This window comes from Oreochromis aureus, linkage group 11 (assembly GCF_013358895.1).
Source record: "Oreochromis aureus strain Israel breed Guangdong linkage group 11, ZZ_aureus, whole genome shotgun sequence".
Taxonomy (NCBI): domain Eukaryota; kingdom Metazoa; phylum Chordata; class Actinopteri; order Cichliformes; family Cichlidae; genus Oreochromis; species Oreochromis aureus.
In genome coordinates this window covers 17,579,234-17,602,950 of record NC_052952.1, presented here as the reverse complement: position 1 = coordinate 17,602,950, position 23,717 = coordinate 17,579,234, and the positions used below count along the sequence as shown (strand labels likewise).

General features: G+C 38.0%; 4 protein-coding genes across 6 annotated transcripts; 1 reads left to right on the top strand and 3 right to left on the bottom strand.

Annotated features, from left to right (window-relative positions):
* Positions 1-1,606: 1,606 nt before the first annotated feature.
* On the bottom strand, positions 1,607-8,004 carry LOC116319790 (casein kinase II subunit alpha-like). Of its 2 annotated transcripts, none has more exons than XM_031739219.2 (15): positions 7,832-8,004; positions 7,020-7,111; positions 6,618-6,694; positions 6,289-6,417; positions 6,077-6,188; positions 5,881-5,982; positions 5,737-5,787; positions 5,573-5,632; positions 5,389-5,472; positions 5,166-5,276; positions 4,950-5,051; positions 3,542-3,642; positions 3,302-3,450; positions 3,121-3,210; positions 1,607-2,461 (listed from the first exon to the last, which is right to left on the bottom strand). In XM_031739219.2, the coding sequence occupies exons 4-15, from the start codon at positions 6,387-6,389 to the stop codon at positions 2,346-2,348; spliced, it is 1,179 nt and encodes a 392-aa protein (XP_031595079.1). In that variant the 5' UTR covers positions 6,390-6,417; positions 6,618-6,694; positions 7,020-7,111; positions 7,832-8,004; the 3' UTR covers positions 1,607-2,345. The 2 variants fall into 2 exon arrangements, with proteins under 2 accessions (XP_031595079.1, XP_039475918.1); XM_039619984.1 differs by lacking the exon at positions 7,832-8,004 and adding an exon at positions 7,240-7,713.
* A 1,929-nt stretch (positions 8,005-9,933) lies between these two features.
* LOC116319784 lies at positions 9,934-12,226 on the top strand. Of its 2 annotated transcripts, none has more exons than XM_039620143.1 (11): positions 9,934-10,006; positions 10,146-10,207; positions 10,291-10,308; positions 10,411-10,458; positions 10,611-10,658; positions 10,793-10,843; positions 10,930-10,968; positions 11,077-11,475; positions 11,559-11,597; positions 11,695-11,760; positions 12,007-12,226. In XM_039620143.1, the coding sequence occupies exons 1-10, from the start codon at positions 9,999-10,001 to the stop codon at positions 11,745-11,747; spliced, it is 765 nt and encodes a 254-aa protein (XP_039476077.1). In that variant the 5' UTR covers positions 9,934-9,998; the 3' UTR covers positions 11,748-11,760; positions 12,007-12,226. The 2 variants fall into 2 exon arrangements, with proteins under 2 accessions (XP_039476077.1, XP_031595066.1); XM_031739206.2 differs by having other exon boundaries at positions 10,291-10,329.
* An 82-nt stretch (positions 12,227-12,308) lies between these two features.
* Positions 12,309-13,449, bottom strand: LOC116319809 (transmembrane immune signaling adaptor TYROBP). The gene is made up of 5 exons (XM_031739244.2): positions 13,289-13,449; positions 13,156-13,176; positions 12,910-13,053; positions 12,742-12,809; positions 12,309-12,620 (listed from the first exon to the last, which is right to left on the bottom strand). Exons 1-5 carry the CDS (start codon positions 13,323-13,325, stop codon positions 12,564-12,566), a joined length of 327 nt encoding a protein of 108 aa, XP_031595104.1. The 5' UTR covers positions 13,326-13,449; the 3' UTR covers positions 12,309-12,563.
* Positions 13,450-16,237: 2,788 nt separating this feature from the next.
* hcst (hematopoietic cell signal transducer) lies at positions 16,238-18,584 on the bottom strand. The gene is made up of 5 exons (XM_031739224.2): positions 18,475-18,584; positions 17,916-17,995; positions 17,712-17,732; positions 17,363-17,497; positions 16,238-17,188 (listed from the first exon to the last, which is right to left on the bottom strand). The coding sequence occupies exons 2-5, from the start codon at positions 17,968-17,970 to the stop codon at positions 17,145-17,147; spliced, it is 255 nt and encodes an 84-aa protein (XP_031595084.1). The 5' UTR covers positions 17,971-17,995; positions 18,475-18,584; the 3' UTR covers positions 16,238-17,144.
* Between the last annotated feature and the right edge of the window lie 5,133 nt (positions 18,585-23,717).

Sequence of the window (23,717 nt, the reverse complement as noted above, 5' to 3'; positions counted from 1 at the left end):
AGTATTGTTGCTGACCACGTCCATCCCTTTATGACCACAGTGTGCCCATCTTCTGATGGCTGCTTCCAGCAGGATAACGTGCCGTGTCACAAAGTTCAAATCATACCAAACGGTTTCTTGAACATGACAATGAGTCCATTGTACTCACAAGGCCTCCACAGTCACCAGATCTCAACTGAATAAGCAACTTAATGTGACGGAATGGGAGATTCTCATCGCGGATGTGCAGCCGACAAATCTGCAGCAATTGCGTGATGCTCTCACGTCAACACAAAGCAAAAATCTCTAAGGAATGTTTCCAGTACCTTAATGAATCTATGCCATGTAGAATTTTAAGACAAAAAGGGGCTCAACCCAGTACAAGCAAGATGTACCTAATGAAGTGGCCGGTGACTCACTCTCAATTTTATTGCCGTTGGTTACGGCATGATCAGGGCTGTGAATGCAGGTCCTTCCCACGTTTTGGACAGAATGAAAAACAAGCAAGCAAACACACAGAAGTCTTAATTAACAGTAATGTGAATATGAGTTGTGTATAATTATGGCATGGGACAGTTTTACTAATGTTTTAAGGTCAGCTATTCAGTAAACCTCATATAGCTTATCGCAGGTTTGTAGTAGGTAAAGGGAAGTAGAGAAGTTCTGTGTTTTTATGGTTTTCAGCTCCACGGGGGAAGTGGTGGCCTCCGAGCAGCCTGAGGATAGTTTGGGCCTGCTGTGAACTGTCAGTTTAACTAGTGACATAGCAAAAAGGAGCGAGTTGACAGACCCCTCGGAATTCATACATCAGGTGTGACTCTCTTTCTCCATGCTCCCTGCACTAATGGTTTGCCAACCCTCTCTCTCTTCCTGGCCTTTGAAAAATGTCCGCTCACACCATAGTTTGGAGACTAATGTTTGCTTTTGTAATCTGGACAACCTTCCTCCCAATGCAAGGTTTCAACATGAGGGCTGTTTTTGAACCAGTAGTGAAGATAACCATTTAAAAGGCCTCTATCGCCACTCATTCACATTTTCAGTGTAACTGGATTAAAAACTTCTCTATTTTTTTTAATAACAGCTACCCAAAACTATGATTAAAGTGACTTCTTTTAGCCACAATAATCATATATTGAAAATAAGATATTGCCAGACATAAAAACATGGGGTTAGCTTCCAAAATTAGCAGCCTTTTTTTTCATGAACAGAATGACCTGCGATAGTCAAAAATCCCAGCCTAATTCATTGTTTTATTCCATGCCTGCACTAGGGCGTGGTCCTCGACAAGCTCGAACAGCTCTACCTGGTTCTGAGAATTTTATCTGACAAATGATAAGAAAAGTATAATACGGAAATAATCTCAAGGGGTGTGTGTGTGAGCGATTACATGTATTCATTTGTTCTTTCCCCACACAGAGGTTGCCGTCAGGTATTTTGAACCCTTACATTCTAAAAACACACCTATATCCACTAGTCCATCTAAAGGAAACGTGGTATTAGGTGTAAATATTCAAGTAAACCTTTCTTGCAGTAAACAATGACTATTGTGTTTCCGTTCATTGATGCATACCTACACGACCAGTCGGGTGTACAGATGTATATTCAATAACATGTAGGGCCTGCAAAACCCTGTTTAAATTGTTTATTTTTGAAGTTGTTTTCTGTAGGTGATGACCCCTCCCAACATAAAACAAAAAAGTTACAAAATTGTCTATAATCAAAATCATGTGTAAGAGACTTCATAAAAAACAAACATGAACACATACATACACATACAGAAGTGAAGTAACATAAAATTGGCAAACTATTGACCCTGTGAAACTCAGCATTGGGTGCATGCAACCTGACAGTAACTGTAGAATATCTACAAAAAGTCCAATTAAAGAACGATAGCGTCTAACAACTTCAAAACACCAACAACTCCTGCACGTTACATCGTGTGCAACCAGCGAGCGCTGTTGGGTGGGGCGCGCCAGATTCCTGACTCTTGTTTCGTGAAGTCGTGTCAAAGGTTCACAGTGTAATACAGCAGGATCCCCGTCAAACAGTTTCAAGAGCAAGACTGTATATTTGAAACATACAAAATAAATTTTTATTATCCATTCTCTTCAGGTCTACATCTCATTAGGATTTCTAGACAATAGCATTGTCAAGTAACACACCCAAATTAATTTCTAATAATTCTGACAGGTGCAACAATACATTTCTGTCAAGTCCAGGTGTCAAAAAATAACTGAATGTGAAAAGCAATTTAAATCTTCTTTGTTATTTTTCCAACATAAAAGGGGGAACCATGGCCCTGGGTCGTAGTGAGAGCTACGCGGGTCATGGCCGTGGGACACATAAACACGGGTGAGGAAGTGGCTTCAGGGCTGGGCCCCGGTGGCTGCAGGGACTTGTGTGGCCAGGGTGTTGGGGGCGGGGATGACGGGTGATCCAGCAATGTTAGCCATGGGCTGTGTGGAGGACATTGAGGTGATGCCTAGGAGAGGGAGAAGGATCATTAATCGCCCGGAAAATGCACAATTACAGATAGGAGGGAGATCAAAGAACAGGCATCACGATGGGTTGGATCTTACATCACAAGTAAAACTATTCATAATCATAAAGTTCAAGCCAGCTAGAATAATACAGGTGTTTTCAAAATGTTCCATAGTTATAATATACAGTCAGTACACATCTTTGTACACACGCATGCCGTTAGGTTGCTTCACTGAACTTTTCAATTTTCAAAAGGAAAAAGTGTGAAGCTGTCCAGGTGACATTCTGAGAAAAGTAAATATGAGCAACTGCAGAGCATGCCTTAAAAGCAGCTGCAGCTGATATTATTATGTGCCAAAGTTACCTGATGCAATCTGTAAGAAATGTTGCCATATTACTAATCAGAAAATCACAGCTCTAAAGGGTGATGTACTTTATTTATGTTTTTTAACACCACTGCATAACTTTAACTGCAGCCACTGTCAGGTGCTACTTCAAAAAAAAAACGTCAAGAAAGTCACACCTCTACTTTACAGTAAAGGGCTAATTATATATATCTAACAGAGGTCATTTGTCTTCAAGATAATTCTTTGCAAAAGCATCGTGCAGCTAGCAAGACTGTTGTCTGTAAGTGCAGGCAATTTGAACAAGATTACTCACCGGCCATCATACTTGAGGAGCTGACTGGAGTAGAGCTGGCAGCCATCCCTCCAGGAGTGGCCCCCCTTCCCTGATCTTTTACGATGGGATCTGAGAACAAACGTGTATGTAAGCAACCACGAAATGTTTTTTGTTTTAGAAAAAAAGCAATACATGCAGAGAGAGGAAAAACAAGACTTACAGAAGTAAGGATGATCCATGGCCTCTCTGGCCGTGAGGCGGGCTTGATGGTCGTAACGCAGCAGTTTGTCAAGGAAGTCTAGAGCCTCTGTACTGACTAGGTGCTGGTTCTCGCTGTGCACAAACCTTTCCCACCTTTTGCGGGAATGCCTAGAGGCAAAAATTTGGCCATTAAGACTTAGTCATAACCCAAAACACTCAGTGGATGCTTTATTAAGAACAAGCAGCTATGATCTTTTACCTTCCCAGAATGTCATTGAACCGTGGATCCAGCTCAATGTTGTACTTGTCAATGTAGTCATACAGGTCCTCTGTGCCAAGTACTTTTGCAATTCGCACAAGCTGCAAAACAAAAAATATACACACACACACACAAAAAAAAGCAGTTGGATTACATAAAGCATTTGTTTGACCATGGTGTGTACAGACCAATAATTAATGGTGGGAGAGTACAGATACAGGACTACATATTTTGTTACATTAAGACTGGGCATGTTTGACACTCATACTGTTCATTCTGCTTCAAATCATCAAACTTATCAAAGTATGCTTAAAGGAAAATAATTTTAAAAATCTGATGATAGCAAACACAATTATTTAAGAAGTTATTTTTATTTAAAAAAAACAAAAAAACGTGTGAGCACAGATTGGAAGTAGTACAAAGTGAGCACTTGAAATATAAAATGACAAAAAAAAAAGAAAAAAAAAGAAGAAAAAACATAGTTCCAGTAGTTGTTTTTATTATCAGTCACACAGATTTCCAGAAAATAAAAGCCCACGCGAATAAACATAATTTAACCTTTTACCGTGATTCATTATTTTTTATTAGCAAAGACCAAAGGTTTCCTATTTATCGATGGTGGTTTACTTCAACTGGGTGGAGCATCTAGAGAAATGATTAACTGATCGTAGCACAGTCATCGTTACGATCGCTTTTTCATTGAAAGTATATGAATCAACCTTGTGACCCTTAAACTGGTTTGAAATGATACGACTGTTTCAGTAAGTAAGAAATACCGATATGAGTCATCTGTCGCTCACTGCACTTTGATATTAGAATTCAAGAAATGTAATTACGCTAGATGAATTGATGCTGATAAGTACAACTAAGAACTGTATTAGCAGGTGATTGAAAGCTAAAATGTACAAATAATCAAATGTTGAATACTAACGTTTTATAAGAGCGGTTCAATAAAAGATCCTAAAGGATTTAGTTGTAAGAAAGAGGACTTGATGCTAGGCTTCAATTTGATGGACTACTTTAGAGTCTTGACCTTAGTCCTAGTGTAGATAAGCAAAGCTCCTAACCTAACTGACATTACAGACAGGATTAAACTATGTCATGACGTACGTCCTTAGGTATGTCGTCACGTCTTGCACCCTTTGTATTTTTTCCCTGGTTCATTTAATACATCAAGCTGGCACAAAGTTAATAATAAACAAACCCTGAAGCAATCGCTGCTGGTTTTCCACACAAGGTTACGATGACACCAGCGCCTGCTCTGAGAATACTAGTGTGACTGTGTAGAAAATAAAAATACTCTGTATTGTGGAAAAAAAAGAAGCTCTGCAGCTCTATTTTGGCCACAATGTCCTTGACCACACTGACAAGACTATATTTAAAGAACAAAAACAAAAAAACTTCATACCTGATCATAGTTGTCATGACCATGAAAGAAAGGTTCCTTCCTGAAGATCATGCTGGCGAGCATGCAACCCAAACTCCACATGTCCAAGCTGTAGTCATACATCTACAAATAATATAAAGAGGAGCACTGGATTGAAGTGGCTTCCTGACTTGATTATATATTGAAAACAGACATTTATTTGCCTTTACATGCAGATAGTAATATAAAGAGTTTCACCTGGTAGTCTACCAGCAGTTCAGGTCCTTTGAAGTACCTGGATGCCACTCTCACGTTGTATTCTTGGTTTGGATGGTAGAATTCAGCCAAACCCCAATCGATTAGACGGAGCTGAACAAGAAGAACAAGTCAGAATATGCTGCAATAACTGTATCGGGCTACAAGCCAAAGCTGGTGTGAACCACAAATGATAACGAAAATAAACAACATAATAATACAATACCTTTCTATGTTCATGGTCAATCATTACATTGTGTGGCTTGACGTCTCTGTGCATAATTCCCATACTGTGGCAGTAATCCAGAGCCTGCCATTTAAACAAAAGTAAATAAAAGATATATATTGATCTAATGTTTCCAATATAACAGAACAGCTGGTGCAATCCACATGTACGACAAACTGCTTACCTTTAAGATTTCATACATGTAGAACCGTATGTCAAAGTCGGACAGAGTTTGATACAATTGCTGTAAAAGAATAAAAAACAAAACAAATTAGAGGCAATTTGGGGAAAAAAATTGTAAGATTAACATTTTAAAATTCACAGTCCACAAAAACACAACATCATTACCTTGAAGTCTGTGTTGTTGACATGTTCAAACACCAGAGCTGGGGTCCGTGACTAAAAGAAAAAGGGGAATGTGTGTTTGTCCATAAAGTCTTTTGCATTTAAAAGCCTTGAATTGTTATAAATAAAAAAACAAAACAAAATTACCACAGGGTCCTTGACGATATCTAACAGTGAGATGATATTTGGACCACCCCTCAAATTCTCCAGGATCTTTATTTCTCTCTTGATTTTCTTTTTCTTGACAGGCTATGGACAGGGACAAGGTCTCATGAGGCTTATAAAATCTCAACTGAAGTGATAAAGTGAAATCCACCAACAATCAATAGATAAACATCCATACCTTCAGTATTTTGACGACCACTTTTTCATTGTTTGTGATGTTTATGGCTTCAAACACTTCACTATATTTGCCTCTCCCTAGTTTTCTGACTAGCTGATAGTCGTCTTGGTTGCTGGGGAAAAAAAATAATTAAAAAGCCACAGTTAAAAACTAAGAAAAGGAAAAAAAAAAAAACTAAACCAAGGCCACCAACAATAACCCCTTTTCCTTACCCCCATTCAACAACATGGGACTCATAGTCCCAGTATTCCCGAGGTCTCTGTGTGTTTACATCAGGGTAAACTCGAGAGCGGCTTGGAACAGGGCCAGACATATTCTACAAAGGGTCTTCTCTAAATCTCCTGAGATGAGACAGAAAAAGGACAAATGAAATTATACAATAAAGCTCTATTAAAATCACAGGGGCACAAATGTGCAAGACAAATACATATTGATGGTTACATAAGCATTTTTGAGTACTGGTTTAGCATTCCAACTGTTATGAACAGCCTTGTATATAAAATATGGGCCAAATATTGAAATATAAGACAGCACAGCATACCTGGGAGGTTTCCTCCAGGACAATGGTGAAAGATGAACTGAAACAGGGGTGGCTGCAATGCCTCTACAGTAAGTAAGCTACACAGAAAAACAGACAAAAAATATACATATATATTGTTAAAAACCATCACAGTTCCAGGCATTTATTAAATATTACAGGAAGAAATGATGAGCAATGTATAGCCAAAACTTTAAGACATATTTAGACTCTCTCAATGGTAGCCTGATTAAAACTTTCAAAAGAAAAATGTGAATATTCCCCACACGCTACAGAAGAGCAGTAATAGTATCTTAAGTAAAACAGAGCCATTTCTAAAGTAAAACAGACACGTTTAAACAAAACTAAGGAGAGCCCGGGGATGTCTAGTGTGTGTAAATGTGGTGGCGTATAAAATGGAGCAACCTGAATGTTAAATGGGGGCATCCAACCAGTCTAATCAGGAGGTACGGGGTTCAATACAGTCATCACTGGGGGCTACACCAAGCCAGTATCTCCTGTTGAAACGGGGCAGAAATGTAGGTTAATTAAAATCAACAGTATCAATCAGGAAAACACGAGCAGAGTGTGCTAGCCAACGTACGCCAACCACTATATAACGTTATTAAGCTTATGTCAAATTTACGAGCACACGAGGAGCATCCAGTCGACAAATGATCTATCTGCTACGAGACATGCGTTCAGCTGGAGCCAGTTTGCCCGCTTAATACTTTGATGAAGAGGTGAAATGTGCGCACAAGCCTTCTGTGGCCCCACAAGGCCTACTGTGGAGCTAAGAGCTAGCCGGGCAGCTGGCTTACATGCTAGTTAGCATTAGCTTCGCCAACTGCAGAGTAAAAAAAGCCGGGTACAAAGTCACAACAAGCTCTCGACCACACTATGGGTCTGTAACGGAAAGAAAATAATATTTCTGCGTTAAAGTAGTAAAAGGACTTTCCAATTTGCCATTATTAAAGTGGAACTTCACAAAAAGCTTCGAAAAAATATATTTCCTAAAGCTAAAAAGTGCTAAGCTAACAAGCTAGGGGAGTGAATAGCCAGCTTGGCTGGCGAGGCAACTGGCTGACAACGCCTTGAAAAAACACCCTTGAATCACTGTGATCGAACAGCAGAATGGCGTCGCGGCTCTGTTACTTATCCCTAGCCTTTCCTCGTGTGTATAGCACCCACAAATAGCTCTAAACCAACGAATATTTGCGATTAAATAACCCGATTACCTCTCAGCGTTGTTGGGACGTCAATATGGCGATGCTCGAGATCAAGAGCTTAGTGCGAACAGCCTCTCCTGCAGGGGGCGCTCTCTCTTTTATTTTTCATAGGGAGACTGTAACTCAGTCTGCTACCAACAGGTCTCGCTAGAGGAGGAAACTTTGATCCGGACGTCTCTGTAGTTAAAGCTTTTTAGTTTATGTAAACCTACTCCAAAACTCAGTGTTCGGTTCCACAAGTAGACTGAAACATTCCATCTGTTAAAAATAAGCAAATGTATAAATATAAACAAATGTATTACTGTGTACATAATATTGTATTTTGTCTTTTTTGTTTCTAATTCTCTTGGATTTTTTTTCTATTTTTATTTTTTTCTAGTATATCTCTAATTCACTTTTTCTTCCTGTACCTTGTGCTTTTGTAACAAGTGAATTTCCCCAGTGTGGGTTTAAGCAAGGCCTATGCCTATATTTAGCTGAGCATCACAAACGGTTTACTTAATTCAATACTGTTATTTTCACATCTGACATCTGGAAAATAGCTACCTAAATAATAAATTTAATTATTTAAGGTTGAAATTTGATTACTTTTTTTAAAGTGACCCAAAATACACAAAAATAAAACTCAAATATGATCTTTATTCATTGAGATTTTTTTTAGGTCCACTAGTGTGCGTCAAATCAAGGAAAATGTGTAGTTTTAGGGAATTTTGAAACTGTGAAAATGTACATGCCATGTTTGTCTATCACATGAATAGTCAGTGTTTCCTCCACATTTGCCCAGGTTCCTGCAGTCAAAAGAACCTATTGGTCTTTGAAGGATCACGGTGAAATCGCCAAACAGCATCATAGTATAACATCAGGGGGAATGATCATAAGTAACAGAGAGCAGAGGGTGGCTTGACAGAGGTATGAGGTCTGAAATAAGGTGGGCATGGTGGTAGACTGGTTAACACTGTTGCCTCAGTGCAAAAAGGTTCCTGGTTCATAGGCTCGCTGTGGCATCTCTGTGTGGAATTTGCATGCTTGATCTACTCCAGTGTATCTGGAGTGGCTTTTTTCCCACAGTCCAAAGACTGTCAGGTTAGCTGGGGATTCTGAATTTGCAGTCAATGTGAAGAAGATAAAATACTTGAAGCGTATGGAATAAAGTTCTGTATGAATGTATAGTTAAAGTGTGAATTATAGTAAGAAGAGTGATCATTAAAACTATACTAAATATAAATGTGTGTGCCAACAGATAACCACATGTGAGAATATTTAACAATAAACAAATTGTAATCCATTTATTCTGAACTATTGAAACAGAAATTAAAAGAGGGACTAGGGCATGCGTGTGATTTACCTCTTATCGCTGCTTTGAACGCACAGGCAAGTTTGCAATAAGCATTCTTTTGCTCGAAGTGTTCATTAATACCGAATAAATACTGATCCTCTGTGAAACAATATTTAAGGATAAATCATTCATTTATTAATGCAGAACAGGCTTTGTATATATTCTAAATTGATCTGATCTGTTGTTCAAAATTTGTTGTAAACTTTTACTATGAATTCAAAACTGATCTGAATCATAATGTGAAAGCATATAGATAATTATAACCCTAAGAGTATGTAAGGGTTAAATGGGATTTACATAATTTTCCTACTTGTACTGTAGAACTAGAGAAAGAAGGGATATATATGAAATTGCAATTTAAATAGATTCACCTGAAATTGTCCACTCTTCATGACATTTGTAGGACCACAATGAGTAAATGGACAATGGAGAAAGGGCGACGCAACAATACATGTTCTGTGGCCATAGAATAACCTCAGGGGCATTTCTCTGAAGAAAACCTGCCACCTGTAATCAACACATAAATGAGGGGAAGACCAGTGGCTTCTGTGAATGTTAAGAATGATTGTTGTCATACTGAACTGAAATGAATAGGCCTTTGTAAACATATCAGAGCCTGTAACCTAATTGTTGCTCCTCTACGTGCAATTCACGCACTGTTCAGCACAAAGAAACAGTCACTGACTAAAACTCAATTTGATACTTCTTGTGAGAATCTATAATTAACCAAGCCAAGGCCTATTAAAGGTCACAAAGCGAGACAAAGCAGCAGCACATAAAAGCCTCCTAACTGCGCTCTTACTGACCAACAGTGGACAGACCCAGGACCCAAAGTCAGCAATGAAGATGTAAGTCTGGATTGATTTATTTTGCATTTTAAACTTCTGTAATTAAAGCTACTTTCACCTACTAGCCACAAATAAGATATTGCATTAGTTTTGATATAAGTATGTATTTTCTAACTGAAATCTTGAATAATTTTTTCAGCCTCTTGTGTTGCCTGCTCCTGCTTCCATTTGCAGATATGGTGGTGGCAGCCTCTATCAAAGGTAAACCATTGAAAGAGAGTAAATAATTAAATATTGTTCAGGAAACTGTTAATTTTGTAATAAAATTAAAATCTGTCTAACAGGGCAATCCCCCAAAGAAGGTGTGTTAAGCTTTCTACATGGTAAGAACTATTCATGTAGCTAAATACTGCTTGTGACGTTGTTTGAAATGATCACAAGACTTGTTCATTGCAAATTTGTAGATGCACTAGCAGTTACTACAGAAAGGACCACACCTGCAGCCGTCACAGGTCAGTGCTTCCAAATGTAGCGTTCAGATGTACTCACATCCTCAAATTGCTGTTGGTTCTCTATAAAAATAATCCGGAGTGCATTAAAGAGAACAGAAACATTTCTAGTAATCGTGCTGTTTTTGTTGTTTACTTTTACTTGTTTAATGCAGCACAAAGGACCCCTCTATGTGGCACTGTGAATAAGCAAGACTCAGACGGTACACTTTTTTGTTGTTGTTTTCTTTTTCATTTTTAAAGAGCATCTAAAAGCACATTGAACAAAACAAGAGAACTCAAACAAACAAAAAAGCACAATTACTTTTTCAATAAATGGCTAAAAATTCATTCACAGATATGTCAGATGCCAAATCTGCAGAGAGCTCTGAAACCAACAGATGTCCAGGTAGGTGAACAATTCGGATGATGTGCAAATTTAGTAAAAAGAATGTAAGCGATATCAATAAATAAAGATATTTTCTAATATTCCAGAACCTGATGCGTTTGACAAAAATGGAGATGAAAGCAGAGGTGCAGTGCTTTTAATCAAAATTATTAGCCGAATGAATCAAACTGTCTGTATCAGTGCCGTGGATGTGGTAATTCAGATGGCATAGCAATGACTTCCATTCTTCCTAGATGTATCCAAAGACCTTGACAGCGATGAGATCATGATTCCTGGAGCTGTGGCAAAAAATGAAGCTCCATCAAGGAAGGAGACTGTAGTGGGCAAAGATAGTATGGCAGCGATGGATATTACCAGCAGCCTGGTTCAGGACCATGGGAACAGGGAGCATAGTTTGATTGAAGGAGAACTCCAAGCAAGCAGAGACAGTGAGGAAGGAGGGATAACAAATGCTCGGGAGGGTGGCGGTCAAAGCACCAATCTCCAAAGGTGGGCCACACGAGGAAAAGTTAATGGGATGAGTGGTATGTTGGTCCATGGCCAAATCAGAGAAAGGCCAAATTGGGATAGTTTGGAAGACAGCAGTGACAGCCTGGCTGGAGTGAGCACCAATAAACAAACGGACTATGATGGTAAGCCCATATTCTGTATGACATATTTCCCGGAGTTATGCTGTGAGAAATAAAAAGCTATACAATTGTTAATATTCCCACAGAAACCAGAGAATATATGAGCTCTGAAACCTATCCAGTTGGTAAGAATGTGTTGTTCTCTTAATTACTAATGTAATGCATACAGTGACTGTTTCCAGAGGGTTATATCAGTGTTTGTGATCATATCCTTTGCTTTAGTCCCACAAGAGCGCAGCAGCTTGCCCACTCCATCCAAGAACCATGTCGCTTGATGAGCACACAGAGGTCAGTTTCCTCTGGATTTGAATCACATTTCAAGTTTAACTAGTTAAACTTGTAACCAACCTGGTTACAAGTTGTTACAAGTTTGGTTACAAGTAGTAACCAGCCTGACTGAGAAAACCACTGATGCCACATTGCCCGACTTAATTACTCACATTTCCTTCAAATAAGATGAACCGGTTTTCTATATCTGGCTTGTGTTCCACATGTTCTGATTGCAGTTTTAACATTTTTCCTCTCTATTTTCAGATTGCATGTCTTCCTTATGAATCACGGATCACTGTCTGTTGACTCAGGAGACTCAACTCAAGACAGTTTGCTTCCACATCCGGATGCTGCAGGGACTTTTTCTATCCAAAATTAGATTTTCATTCTCTCTGATCCAACAAACAAATGTAAAAAATAAATATGTTTTGATTTAACCTGTGCTGGGTGTGTTGGTGTAAGCTGTCAGAGTGATGAAAATAAAGCCAACATCAATTAAATCATAAATGAAGCAATGCAATTACTTTTGAAGACTTGACAGGATCTGTCTGAGCCAGAAATCTGGTTTTAAAATGTAGTTTCATTTATTATTAGTTAAATACAAATACATATCATAAAACAGCCTAAAACAGGAATGTGAAGCAGCAAAGATTACATTTAGTGCCAGGCAGTACTCACTGAATAAAACATCAATTAATGCAGAATAAACAATTTTTTTGCGAGTAAATGTGACAAAGCATAATCTTAGTTTATATTTTACATTGTGGAGCTAATTACAAACAGGACATTGTCAGCACTTTGATACTTTTTATGTTATTCAGTCATTTCCTATAGTGCCGAAGTTCACTGTAAACATCTGACTGGACTCCATGTAACTCCTACAGAAAAGTCAAAGCAATGCATCATTGTAATACGTATAATATACATTATATGTATTGTTCTGTTTCAAGTGTGTTTTTAGTCATTCATTTTTTATTTTTAAAAGACTCTATACATCACCTGGTATGGAGATTCTGTGACCTCTGTTGCCATTTTCTTTGAAATTGATGATGGTGCACTTCTTTTGCCTGACAGGAGATTTAGAAGTGTCACGTTAATGCCCATTTGGCATAACACCTCTAGGCAAACATACACATGTACAGAAAGGCACACAAATACAGTGCTCACCACTGTGTGATTCCCATTCCCTCTTTCTCCTCTGATGAGTCGCAAAGCAAAATACAGAAATAGTGATGAAGATGGTCAAGATGATGTCAGAGGCAATAATGCCTATTACAGATTCCATGTTTATCAGGTAACAGGAACCACATTCTGTTAAAAAACAAACAAAAAAACCCCAACAACATATGATTGAAATACAAAAACCAAACACACACATCACACCGGAGCAAAGAGTTTAGAAAAGCGAGATACCTTGCTGTCCTTCTGATGAGCCTGTGAGACAAAGAATAAACGAACCTCAGGTTATAAAAAGAATCGAGGTTAGTCCTGTGTTCCTTTGCTACCATCGCTATAGATGTTCAAAACCAAAATATACGCTACTCACCAAACAACGAACCCACAATACAGAGAGCATCAGACATCTTCTAAAGTTTTTGGTTTCTGGTCTAAGAGGAAATGAGACAGGGAGGGTGAGAGCCTCCGGTCCTTCTGTTCTCTTTCGAGATGCTAGGCTCTCGCACCTAGATATCGAAAGGTAGAAGGGCTCTGTGGTAAAGGGCTGTCCACAGGGAGTGTTGTCAGGGTGTCAGGATTCGTGAGCATATGACTGTGATAGCAGGAGGAGAAGTGAGTCCACTCAGAGAAGAGGAAGCTGGTGGTTCTGTTTTTGCCACATTCTTGTGAGGAATGCTGCTCTATAAAAAGAAAATATTTGACTTTAACCCTTCAATTTATTTTAATTTAAATTTTTAGCAATGTTTTCATAAAAATAAAATCTAGGCTAGGCAAAGATAAGGAGCTGTGTAAGGTCAGTTTCATTACACCTTCAGTTTCTGCAGAAATGCGTGTGATGGTATCTCTGTATAGAGCGTTTCCGCATGACCTGTGGTTTAGTGCGAGCGGTTGGCCACAGTAAGAGCTACCTAGTCTCTGAGCCGCTATAAAACCACCGGTTTATCTATAAGGCTGATGTACCGTCAGTAAAAATGAAAGTTTCACTGTTATTGTCACGCAGATTCCCACATTTAACCAAATATACACATTACTGGTTCCGTAGTAATTAAGAGGATTAGTAGCAACTGGGTGCTGCGTTTGAAGGAATCAGGAGACCCAGTGATATATTGAGCACAAATTCAGAATCAGTGAATGTATGAACATGAAACAAGACTTGTGTTTTTCATGTTTTCAGTATCACTATTTTGCAAGACAAATTCAAGCATTTTGACTGTTTCTGATAATTACCAATAAAACATCCTTGATGTTTTGTATTTACTTTCACTTTACAGATTTAAGAAAGAAAAGAAACCACAATCAAAACAAAACATGAGGAAAACAGAAAAGCATAATCATAATAAATAACTTAACATGTTCAAAGAAGGAGTAGGAAGTGTCAAGGGGGCCCAGGGGCCAGTATGCGGGAGTGGACCCAAATGCAGACACGAGCAGGACAGTGATAAGATTTTAACAAACTTTATTGGGTGCATAGAGAAGCAAGATAATAAGATGTGGGGACATACTGGGAGTCTCTGACATGAAGGCATTGAAACAGAGGGAGAACTAAGTTAGATGTTGAGTGGGGAGAGCAATTACTGGGGAAAAAGTGAACACTGAATTTGCGGTCTTATTTGCAGGAGGAGAGCATGGCGCTCTGAGGAGGGTAGCCAAGATTTGAGCTGCACGGGGGTTAAGATGTGTCATGTCAGAGAAACTGAACGCACAAGGAAATCAAGGCAAGTACAGAGCATAGACATAAAGATACGAAGCAATGAGGCCTGGTTACCACCATGAGGTAGCTGACAAACTGGCGGAGAGTGGATGACTTGGCTTAGCTCTTGCCTCGCTGATTGCCGTCAATGGATGGGAGGTGAGCAAAACATGGAGGTGTCGACTTCATATGATCCAATATAGCGTGGAGCGAGCTTGCGAGAGAGTGATTTGAGAGGAATGTCTCTGGCAGCAAGCCCTGGTGCATACTGGGGTTTGGTCTTCTCAGCCGATCCCCGTAGCAGCGCTGTCGATCAACGGTCCTTAGTAATGCTTCCAGAGTCCGGGTTCAAACATGTCGACAACTCTCGGTTTGACCATTGGATAGCCGGTGGTATCCGGTGCTAAGGCTTACTTTGGCTCCCAGGGTGGTGCAGAAGGTCTTCCAGACCTCTGAAGTGAACTGAGGGCCTCTGTCAGAGACCATATGTGGAGTCTGAAAACATGATCAACAAAGAGCTTGACATTTTCGGAGGCAGAGGAGAGTTTGTCCAGAGAGACAAAATGACCTGACTTGGAGAACCTGTCAATTGCAGGGAGAATTCCAGACTTCCTGGAGGAAACGGGCTCGCTGGTAGCAAAGTCTAAAGTTATATGTGACCAAGGTCTATGGGGGTGGTTAGTGGTTGAAGTAAACCTGATGGTCATTGAGTGCTGTTTTTGTTTCGAGCACTGGTGGAACAGGCAACTACACAGCCTTTAACATCACTTTCTAGAGTTCCCCACCAAAAGTAACGTCTGATAAATGAGGGTGACAGGTGAATTTGGCGATGTGAGCCCAATGAAGTGGAGACATAGCGATGATCAGGTGGCTCAGAGCATAAACCTGATCTGATGTCTTATTAGGTGACACTCTTGACCTTTATTCAATTACTTAGAAATTAATTACTTGGAAGACTGTTTTAAAAATATAATATAAAATAAATAAAATATAAAATATAAAAATAATTTCAAATACACTTTTTTACACAAACACAGATGAACAAGGAAATGTTGTGTTGTGTAACATTTTCTGTTAATTAACAAAGAAACAGGCAGCAAGGCATATTTGCTACACATCACCGGAAGTTTAGCTTTTAAAGTTGACACCATCCACAAAACTGTGAAAGTAAATGACTCACAAGGTAATAAGGGACGGTTGAAAGGAGACACTGTGCATCAATCAAGCACACTGTGTACTTGAGATCAGACACATAAGTAAAGAGATATGAAATCACTTTGGTTAGCATTTTTTATTCTGTGTTTGCCTGAAAGGACAAAGTAGAGCCATGTTAACCACACAGTGGCTTCAACACACAGCGGAACCACGCTCCAAATCTAATCATGTCTTACATGTCTGAAATCTAATCAGGTCTTAAATGTCAGCTACCGAATAACAAAGTAGATGAAAGGGAGAGGCAAACGGAAAGTAACGAGCAACTGAAAAATCTGTGAAGCTACACAATGCAGAAAAACAAGAATAAGTTAACTGCCTAAAAACCATATAAATGTATTCTGTGAACATGTTTGAAGATGAAATATTCCTCCATCTTTAAAAAAAAAAGAAAAAGAAAAACTTACCAGACACAAGAATGTTTTAGCTTTCTTTTATTAATGTGCTAAAGTGGACATTACATTTTTTTTAGCATTACTTTTAGTACATTTTACAGTTTGTATATATAATATGAACATCTGGACAACATCTCCAGGTCCCGGTTAAACTATTTAGATAGTTTGCGACCACTACCCAACTTCAGGGGGTGCTGTATCCTCCAGTACAATCTGTGTCAAAATTGTTTATGGTTAACATGAAACAATACTGCTGAAAAATATTAAAGGAAGATTTAAATCACACATCTGATGTCCATGAATGAAATACTCAAGTTGGAATCCTTGTATATTATTTTTTGTAAACAAAATGCTGTAACAATGCTTTGAGGGCTGATTATACAAAATCAGAGAAAAAACTAAAGTTAAGATTGCTCAAATGTTTCCTTGATGGTTTTTAACAGTGTATTTGAATGTTAACCACATACAATTATTATTATCACACACAATTAATATTATTAAAATACAGTATTATTGTAGGGTCCTTATTTTACAATAAACAGTACCTTGAGGCAATTGTTGCTGTGAAGTGGTACTATGAAGATAAAACTGGACTGCCTTTTTCAAAGTCTCTACTAAATAAACTGAAACACATCTTATATAACTTTATAACATATTTAAAATCACAGTCCACATTGTGGCTGAGTATGAAATCCCATTTATGAGACTCTTTTATTTATTTTTTGTAGTATGAATTAACAGGTTGAAGTCTAAGTACAATTAGCTAAGAAGTAAAATATAAAATGTGTAAAACAATGTGTTCATGTTAACTTAAAATGTAATAGTTAATGATATTTTTCTATAACTAATTTTCAGAGAAGATTTTTTTAAAAAAGTAAACAGTTTTCTACAAGAAAGTTGAAAGTGTTTTCATGCATTGCACCATCCTTTCAGCTCTTGCAGTTGGCCCGGACATTCATATACACTTTGTGAGCTGTGAAGAAATCAGACAAGAGACAGCATAAGGGAGAAAAGCTATCAGTTGAAAGTATATACACTTGATGTTAAAGGCACACATAACAGAAGAAGTCAGTTTGATGAATATAGTAAAAACGTGATAAAATAAAAGGGCTCCCAGGGAGCAGTGAGCCCTTCACCATCATCTTACCATTATCTATCTTCTGACGCCGAAAACTGGCACATCGGTATGTTACAACGACAATAATAAGGGTCAGCACCACATCTGCACAGATAATGCCTGCTATTGTTCCTGGCTCAATCCTATAGCACGACACTGTGCTGTCTGGTAAACACAAAAAAGTGAGAAACAGACAGTTAGACAGAAATGGGGTGGGAAGAAAGAAAAAAAACCCAAGAGATGTAGGGAAAAACTGAGTCATCACGCCTGGTTACCTAGTTCTGCATTTACTTTTATTTTTATTCTTTGTCTAAGCATTAAAATGAATTTTTAAAAAATGCATTTAGGAAGTTGACACATCATCTTTTTTGATACTTACCAGCAAGTGCTGGAGCAAGGCCTTAGAGAAAGAAAGGGAACAAAGAGGGATATGTTAGTTGAAACTTAGTTTAAGCTCCTGTAACAAGTCAGTTAAGTTTCCGTTGTGCACAGCAGCTTGTGGTTTTACTTTCCTGTGTAAGACCACCTTCATTTTGAATGTGTGTACAAAAAGAAAAGAGAAAGACTATTAAATCATCCTTACTGAAAAAAAGACCAAATAGGACAACGGTGAGGAATTTGTTATTTGCCATCGCCATGAAGGTCGGCTCAGTTATGTTCTATCTGAAAGACAAGAAGAGACCAAACATTGTCCTATATTACATGTTCCAAAGATGTGGAGAATAAAGTTCATGTTACAGTATCTATTCTTCGAATTTTGATACATTTTAATTTTTGTATTAAGGACAGAACATCTGAAATGTCTCAGAACTGTAGGCTTGACCTCTTTTGTATACTCTACATCACAACGAGACATGATGGACTGTGTGGGTAGTTACAAAGTGATAGAGATAAAATTAGTCAATGAAAAATTCAGAAAATGTTAACATATCTCTAAATCATTACAATTATTGTAAAAAAACAAAACAAAAAGATTTAGCTCAAGCAACTGCATTTCATATGCAAACATTTCCTGTTCACAACTTTATAAATCCAACCTTTCCTCGAATAATCTAACTGATTAAAAACATTCTGACAGATTAAATCTTTAAAATTAAAAATGATGATGAAGAGAAAGTAATTGGGAGTCCAAAACCTCGTACCTGCTCTGGTTTGCTGATCTGCCTTCTGCTAGCCAAAACATGGTGTACTTCCTATTCGTTTTCTCCTCTGACATCTCTGACGTCAGACTTTCTAACTTCCTTTGGTGGGCTGAAGCACCGTCTGCAAGCTTGTCTCCGCTACAGATTATTTAATAACAGTTGAGCTCTGACAAAGTGAATCTATATTTAATGTAGTACAACATTGTTTCCAAAAAACCCACAATACATCCAATGTTGAAAGGAAGAATGTGGGAATCAGTTTTATTTATTTACTACAGTCCATTGCTGCTGCTAGCTGTTGTAGCTGCTGAATGTGGTTTTGGGTTTCTGTTTTTTTCAAATGTTGTCGCTGTCAGCGTTCACACTGACAGAAACTGTGGGTTGTTAAATGTCACCACTGCTGATGCTTACAGCATAACTCTTGACTACTCCCAAAAGCCAGAAAAGAAAAAGGAAAACAAAAGTTATATTTTATTTAATATGTATATAATCGTAAAATGATATTTTAGGAATAATTTGAATAACTAAACTGTAATAAATACATTTCACCGAATCCCTTCTTCCAGTGATTCAGATTTTGAGTTTCGTAAAATTCTTTGTTTACACATTTTATTCAGTGGTTGCCAAAATAAATCTTGTATTTTGTTCAGTGCGGTTTGACTTCGGTTTCGGTTCAGGTCAGCAATATTGTACGGCCTTCTGCTATATTCTAGCTGTACAACAGCAGAGGGAGCTGCAAGCCTTCTCATAGAATGACCGAGCTCATCTGTTAGAGCAAAGATCAACAAATAAGCAGAAAACATAAAGGGGAAATAATAGGGCTAAACACTTAAATTGAAGTAAAACAGTTAAAAGACCACAGAAAAATAAAGGTGCACATTGATGCACACATGGCTACGACTGCTTTCTTGTTGTCTCTTCTGTAAACAAGCTTTGTAGCCACAAAAGCAGTGAATGTGCAAACTGTGGGTGAGGTTAGTTACCTTATAGAGAATTGTGAAAAGTACTGCTTATACCACATCTGTAATGTTAGATGAAATGTTATTTAATTTAGCATTACATTTCTTCATTGATATTTATTATTGGTCTGAATTTTCTATTTCCTTCTATTCTAATTAATGTCCATCCATTCTCTTCTGCTTATCCAATTCATGGTTGATTTGAATGGGCAATTATCCAAATGATCCCAATGGGCAATTTGGAATCACCAATTAACCTAATTCCAGTAATTTCTTGACATTTTCCACTGAGGAAACCAGAGTACCCAGAGTACCCAGAGTAACCAGAGTACCCAGAGTACCCAGAGTAACCAGAGTACAGGGAGAACATGCAAGCAGACTCAGAACCTTCTTGATGTGAAGCAACATATAATATAATAAAACAAAACAGTTCAACATTCGAGTCTTAAAATACTTTGGGTTTGTTGGTTACTAAAGCGATCCACTAGCCACTTCATTAGGTACACTTTGCTAGTATCAGGTTGGACCTCCGTTTGCCTTCAGAAGTGCCTTAATTATTCGTGACACTGATTTAACAAGCTAGAAACATTCCTGAGAGATTTTGGTCCATATTGACATGATAACATCACACGGTTGCTGCAGATTTTGTTAGCTGCAAATCCATAATGACCATTTGAGAACAGTGAACTCATTGTCATGATCAATAAACTAGTTTGAGATCATTTATGCTTTGGGACATAGTGTATTCTCCTGCTCCAAGCAGCCATCAGAAGAAGGGTACAGCAGTCATAAAGGTAAGCAACAATACTCAGGTTATGCTGTGGTGTTTAAACAGTGTCCATTGATACTAAAGGTCTGAAAGTGTGCCAAGAAAACAACCTCAACATAAAGGGTGCCACTGTGTGAGTGGCACCCTGTGTGGTCTTCTGCTGCTGCAGCCCATCTGCTTTCAGGTTCAACATGTGTGTTTGGAGATGCTCTTCTGTAGTTCAGTTGTAAATAGTTGTGATTTGATTTAATTCGCCACTGACCTCTGGCATGAACAAGACATTTTCACTACCACTCACTGGACATGTTCTTTTTTTGGACCATTCTCTATAAACCCTAGAGATGGTTGTGTGGGAAAATCCCAGTACATCAGCAGTTTCTGAAATACTCAGATCAGTCAGTATGGCAGCAGCGACTGTGCCATAGTCAGCGTCATTTAAGTCACTTACCTTCCCCATTCTGATGCTCAGTTTTAACTTCAGATAGTCTTGACCATGTCCATGTCACTGAGTTGCTTTTGTGTGATTGGGTAATTTTGATATTTGTATTAATGAGCAGCTGATTCGGGTGTAACTAATATTGTGGCCACTGAGAGTATATCTATTATGTTTATCATTAAAGATATTATTCAGCAAATTAACTACAGATTCTCGTTATCCTTTAAATAGCCTCCTTAAGAAGAATACTGTTATTTGTAGACGCTTATCTCTTCTGAATATGTGAAGATAAGGGGACATCAAAGAACTGCCATATCTTTGACGGTTACATAGTTACTGACTTAATCTAATAACATAAGTATGACTAAGAAAGTAAGTTAAATTTGTTAAAATCCCCATATCTCTAAATAGTTAAAAAATACTTTTAACATAATTTTGGAGCCCTGTAAATAGTTGCTACCAAAACATGAGAAGAAGTCCCCAGAGGCTGATTGTTTACCCTGAAAAGATTCTCTGAAGAATGATGCACAACTTTCTCTGAAAGAAGCTTGTTAGTTTTCTTTCTGACTAGGAAAAGTGTAGCTGAGCGTGTGGTAGACCTGAGGTATTTCCAGTACTTATGTGTACAGGTATACTGACATTAGCAGAGCAAATGTGGGATGTAGAATATAGATCAAACCATCTGGAGAATTTACTGAGAGGTGGAGCCAGCCCTCTCGGTTAGGCTTTGGGCTGGGCTGTGGATCACCACAGCCTGATATACTAAACACAGAAAACATCTTGTGTAGTTTCCCTTCTTTTATCTGCCCTTTCAAGTCTGAGTTGTTCCTTGAACTAAACAGAGCTTTCAGCAACAAAAAGTCATCAGGGTCCAGTGTCATCTTGGGACTGCTGCACAGACAGTTATGGGCTTATTATTAAACTGTGTCCACTGTATGCATTAACTATGCCTACTGAATATAAACTAAACATCTGAATATATACATCTGTAGTATATAGATAAGTAAATATTTCCAGCACGGTACATATTTGTACTATAATCACTACAGGGTACAGTCCTTTTTCTTTTAATCTGACTTTCTTCCATTCATTGTTTTTGATTCTTTCTGCTTCTTTCTTCTTTTTCTAAATGGAAAAAACCTAAATCATAGAATTCTCACACAAAGAAGAGATGCAAAGGCTTACCTATTCGTTTTCAGCTTGCCATTTACAGTTTTGGATCTGACTAGAGTAGGTCTGCATGATTCACAGATTAAAATAATCCTTATTTTTGTTATCTTATTCCTTTACATATTTCATACCGCGCTCCAAGGTTCAACCTTTGTCTTAAACAGGCTTTTTGACCTCTGTCTTCAAGGTCACCCTCTCTTTAAGCTGATTTTCTTCTGATTAGCTTCCCTTTGCATACAAAAGGTTTGAATAGCAAATGAGCGTGACTGCTGTATTTACAGACAATGATAATCATATTAAGGACACCCACTCAAACTGAGAATAATACAGAAAAAAACAGTATAAACCATAGACTTCAGAGCAGCCTCAAGACTGCACTTTTTTCTCATTATTTGAGAATTGTTTAATATGAATTCCCACAATGGGAATATGTATGACAACTCAGGACGATCATTAGGGTCACTATAAAATTTTGTGATGAATGTACAGGTCACAAGCCCTCATCCTGAATATATGTTAAGTGTGTATTTAGTCCTCTGGGTAGGTTCATATCTGAGAGCATATTTACAGCAAGTACACAAATGGAATATCCAAACCTTTCAAAAATAACTAAACCCACAGATAAATAACTGACGAGACACATTTTTCCTTTAACATTGTTTGTTTAGCAGCACTTTTTCACAATTACACATTCTTTAAATATATATTCTAAACTCTTATTTTTTCCACTTGTTTACATCTTTCTGCAATGTTATGTTGTTCAACCTCTCTCTGTGTTGTCTGGCAATTGTTTGTGGAGAAAGTAGACAAAAAAACCCAAACATATATATTAGTCATTTGGCAAAAAAAAACTTGCCACTAAGTTGGATGTTTTGATGTTGTTTTTCTTTTTAGGTGACACAGAGATTCCCGTAAGACTTTATCTGTACTGGTAACAAAGATAAGAGAAAGATAATATGTTTACATGTAGTTTAAATACTGTCCACAAAGAAGAGCTGGAAAGGAAGGTCTGGGCATCTCTATTGACACTGCTGCCCACACAGCGTGGGCAGCAGAATGGCAGAAAATGGATGGACGGATGAGTGTATGGATATTTTAAATCATAAAAGAGCCTGTTGACTGTAAGCTGAGATCACATTTTTTGGCTATAAAAACAAACTTGATAGGATAGTTCATTATCTTTAGAACTTTTTATAAGTCATAATAACAGTAGGTTTAGATACTTTGTTACTATATTTCTTTAGTTTTCTATCAAACGCTGCTTTGCATCAGCGCAATATTGAAAATTTCAGATCACTTATCTCTTTGTCGGTTACTTCTTTAACATTAAGGCACATGTTGTACTTTTGCGATCACTTCCACTACCTTTTTGATTTCACACATCTAAAACTACCTTTTTGTTTTTGCTCGAAACTTGAGATGAGCTTTTGAAACATGACATAAGTGTCATTATAAACGTAACTACACAACAGTCAAGGAGTTCCAGCTTGTTTAGGCTTTCAACGCAACGTAAAAACTAATGTATTTCGCCGTCACTTACTTTTATCCTCAAAATGTACCTCAAGTATTAAAAGCGAACGTACTCTGTAAGCAGAATGTCTGATTGTGTTTATTGTTAGCCTACTACGAGACTGGACAACCCATTACTAATCCCTGGGGCGGTTTAGTCGTTCAGCTGGTGCAGGGTGAAGTAATGGTAACCATTTATAAATAAACGCTCTTCTGTCCGAAGCAGCGCCTAAATATAAACAGTTATTTATTCACTTGTCATACCTTTTGGTCGCATAACTCACAGCTCGTTCTCACACTTAGCTCTTTTAGTCTTTTTTTTTTTCTTTCTGCTTTTCACGCTTTGCCCTCCCTCCTCGTGCTCGAGGGCGTGACCACAGCTGGGGGTTGAGGAGAAAGG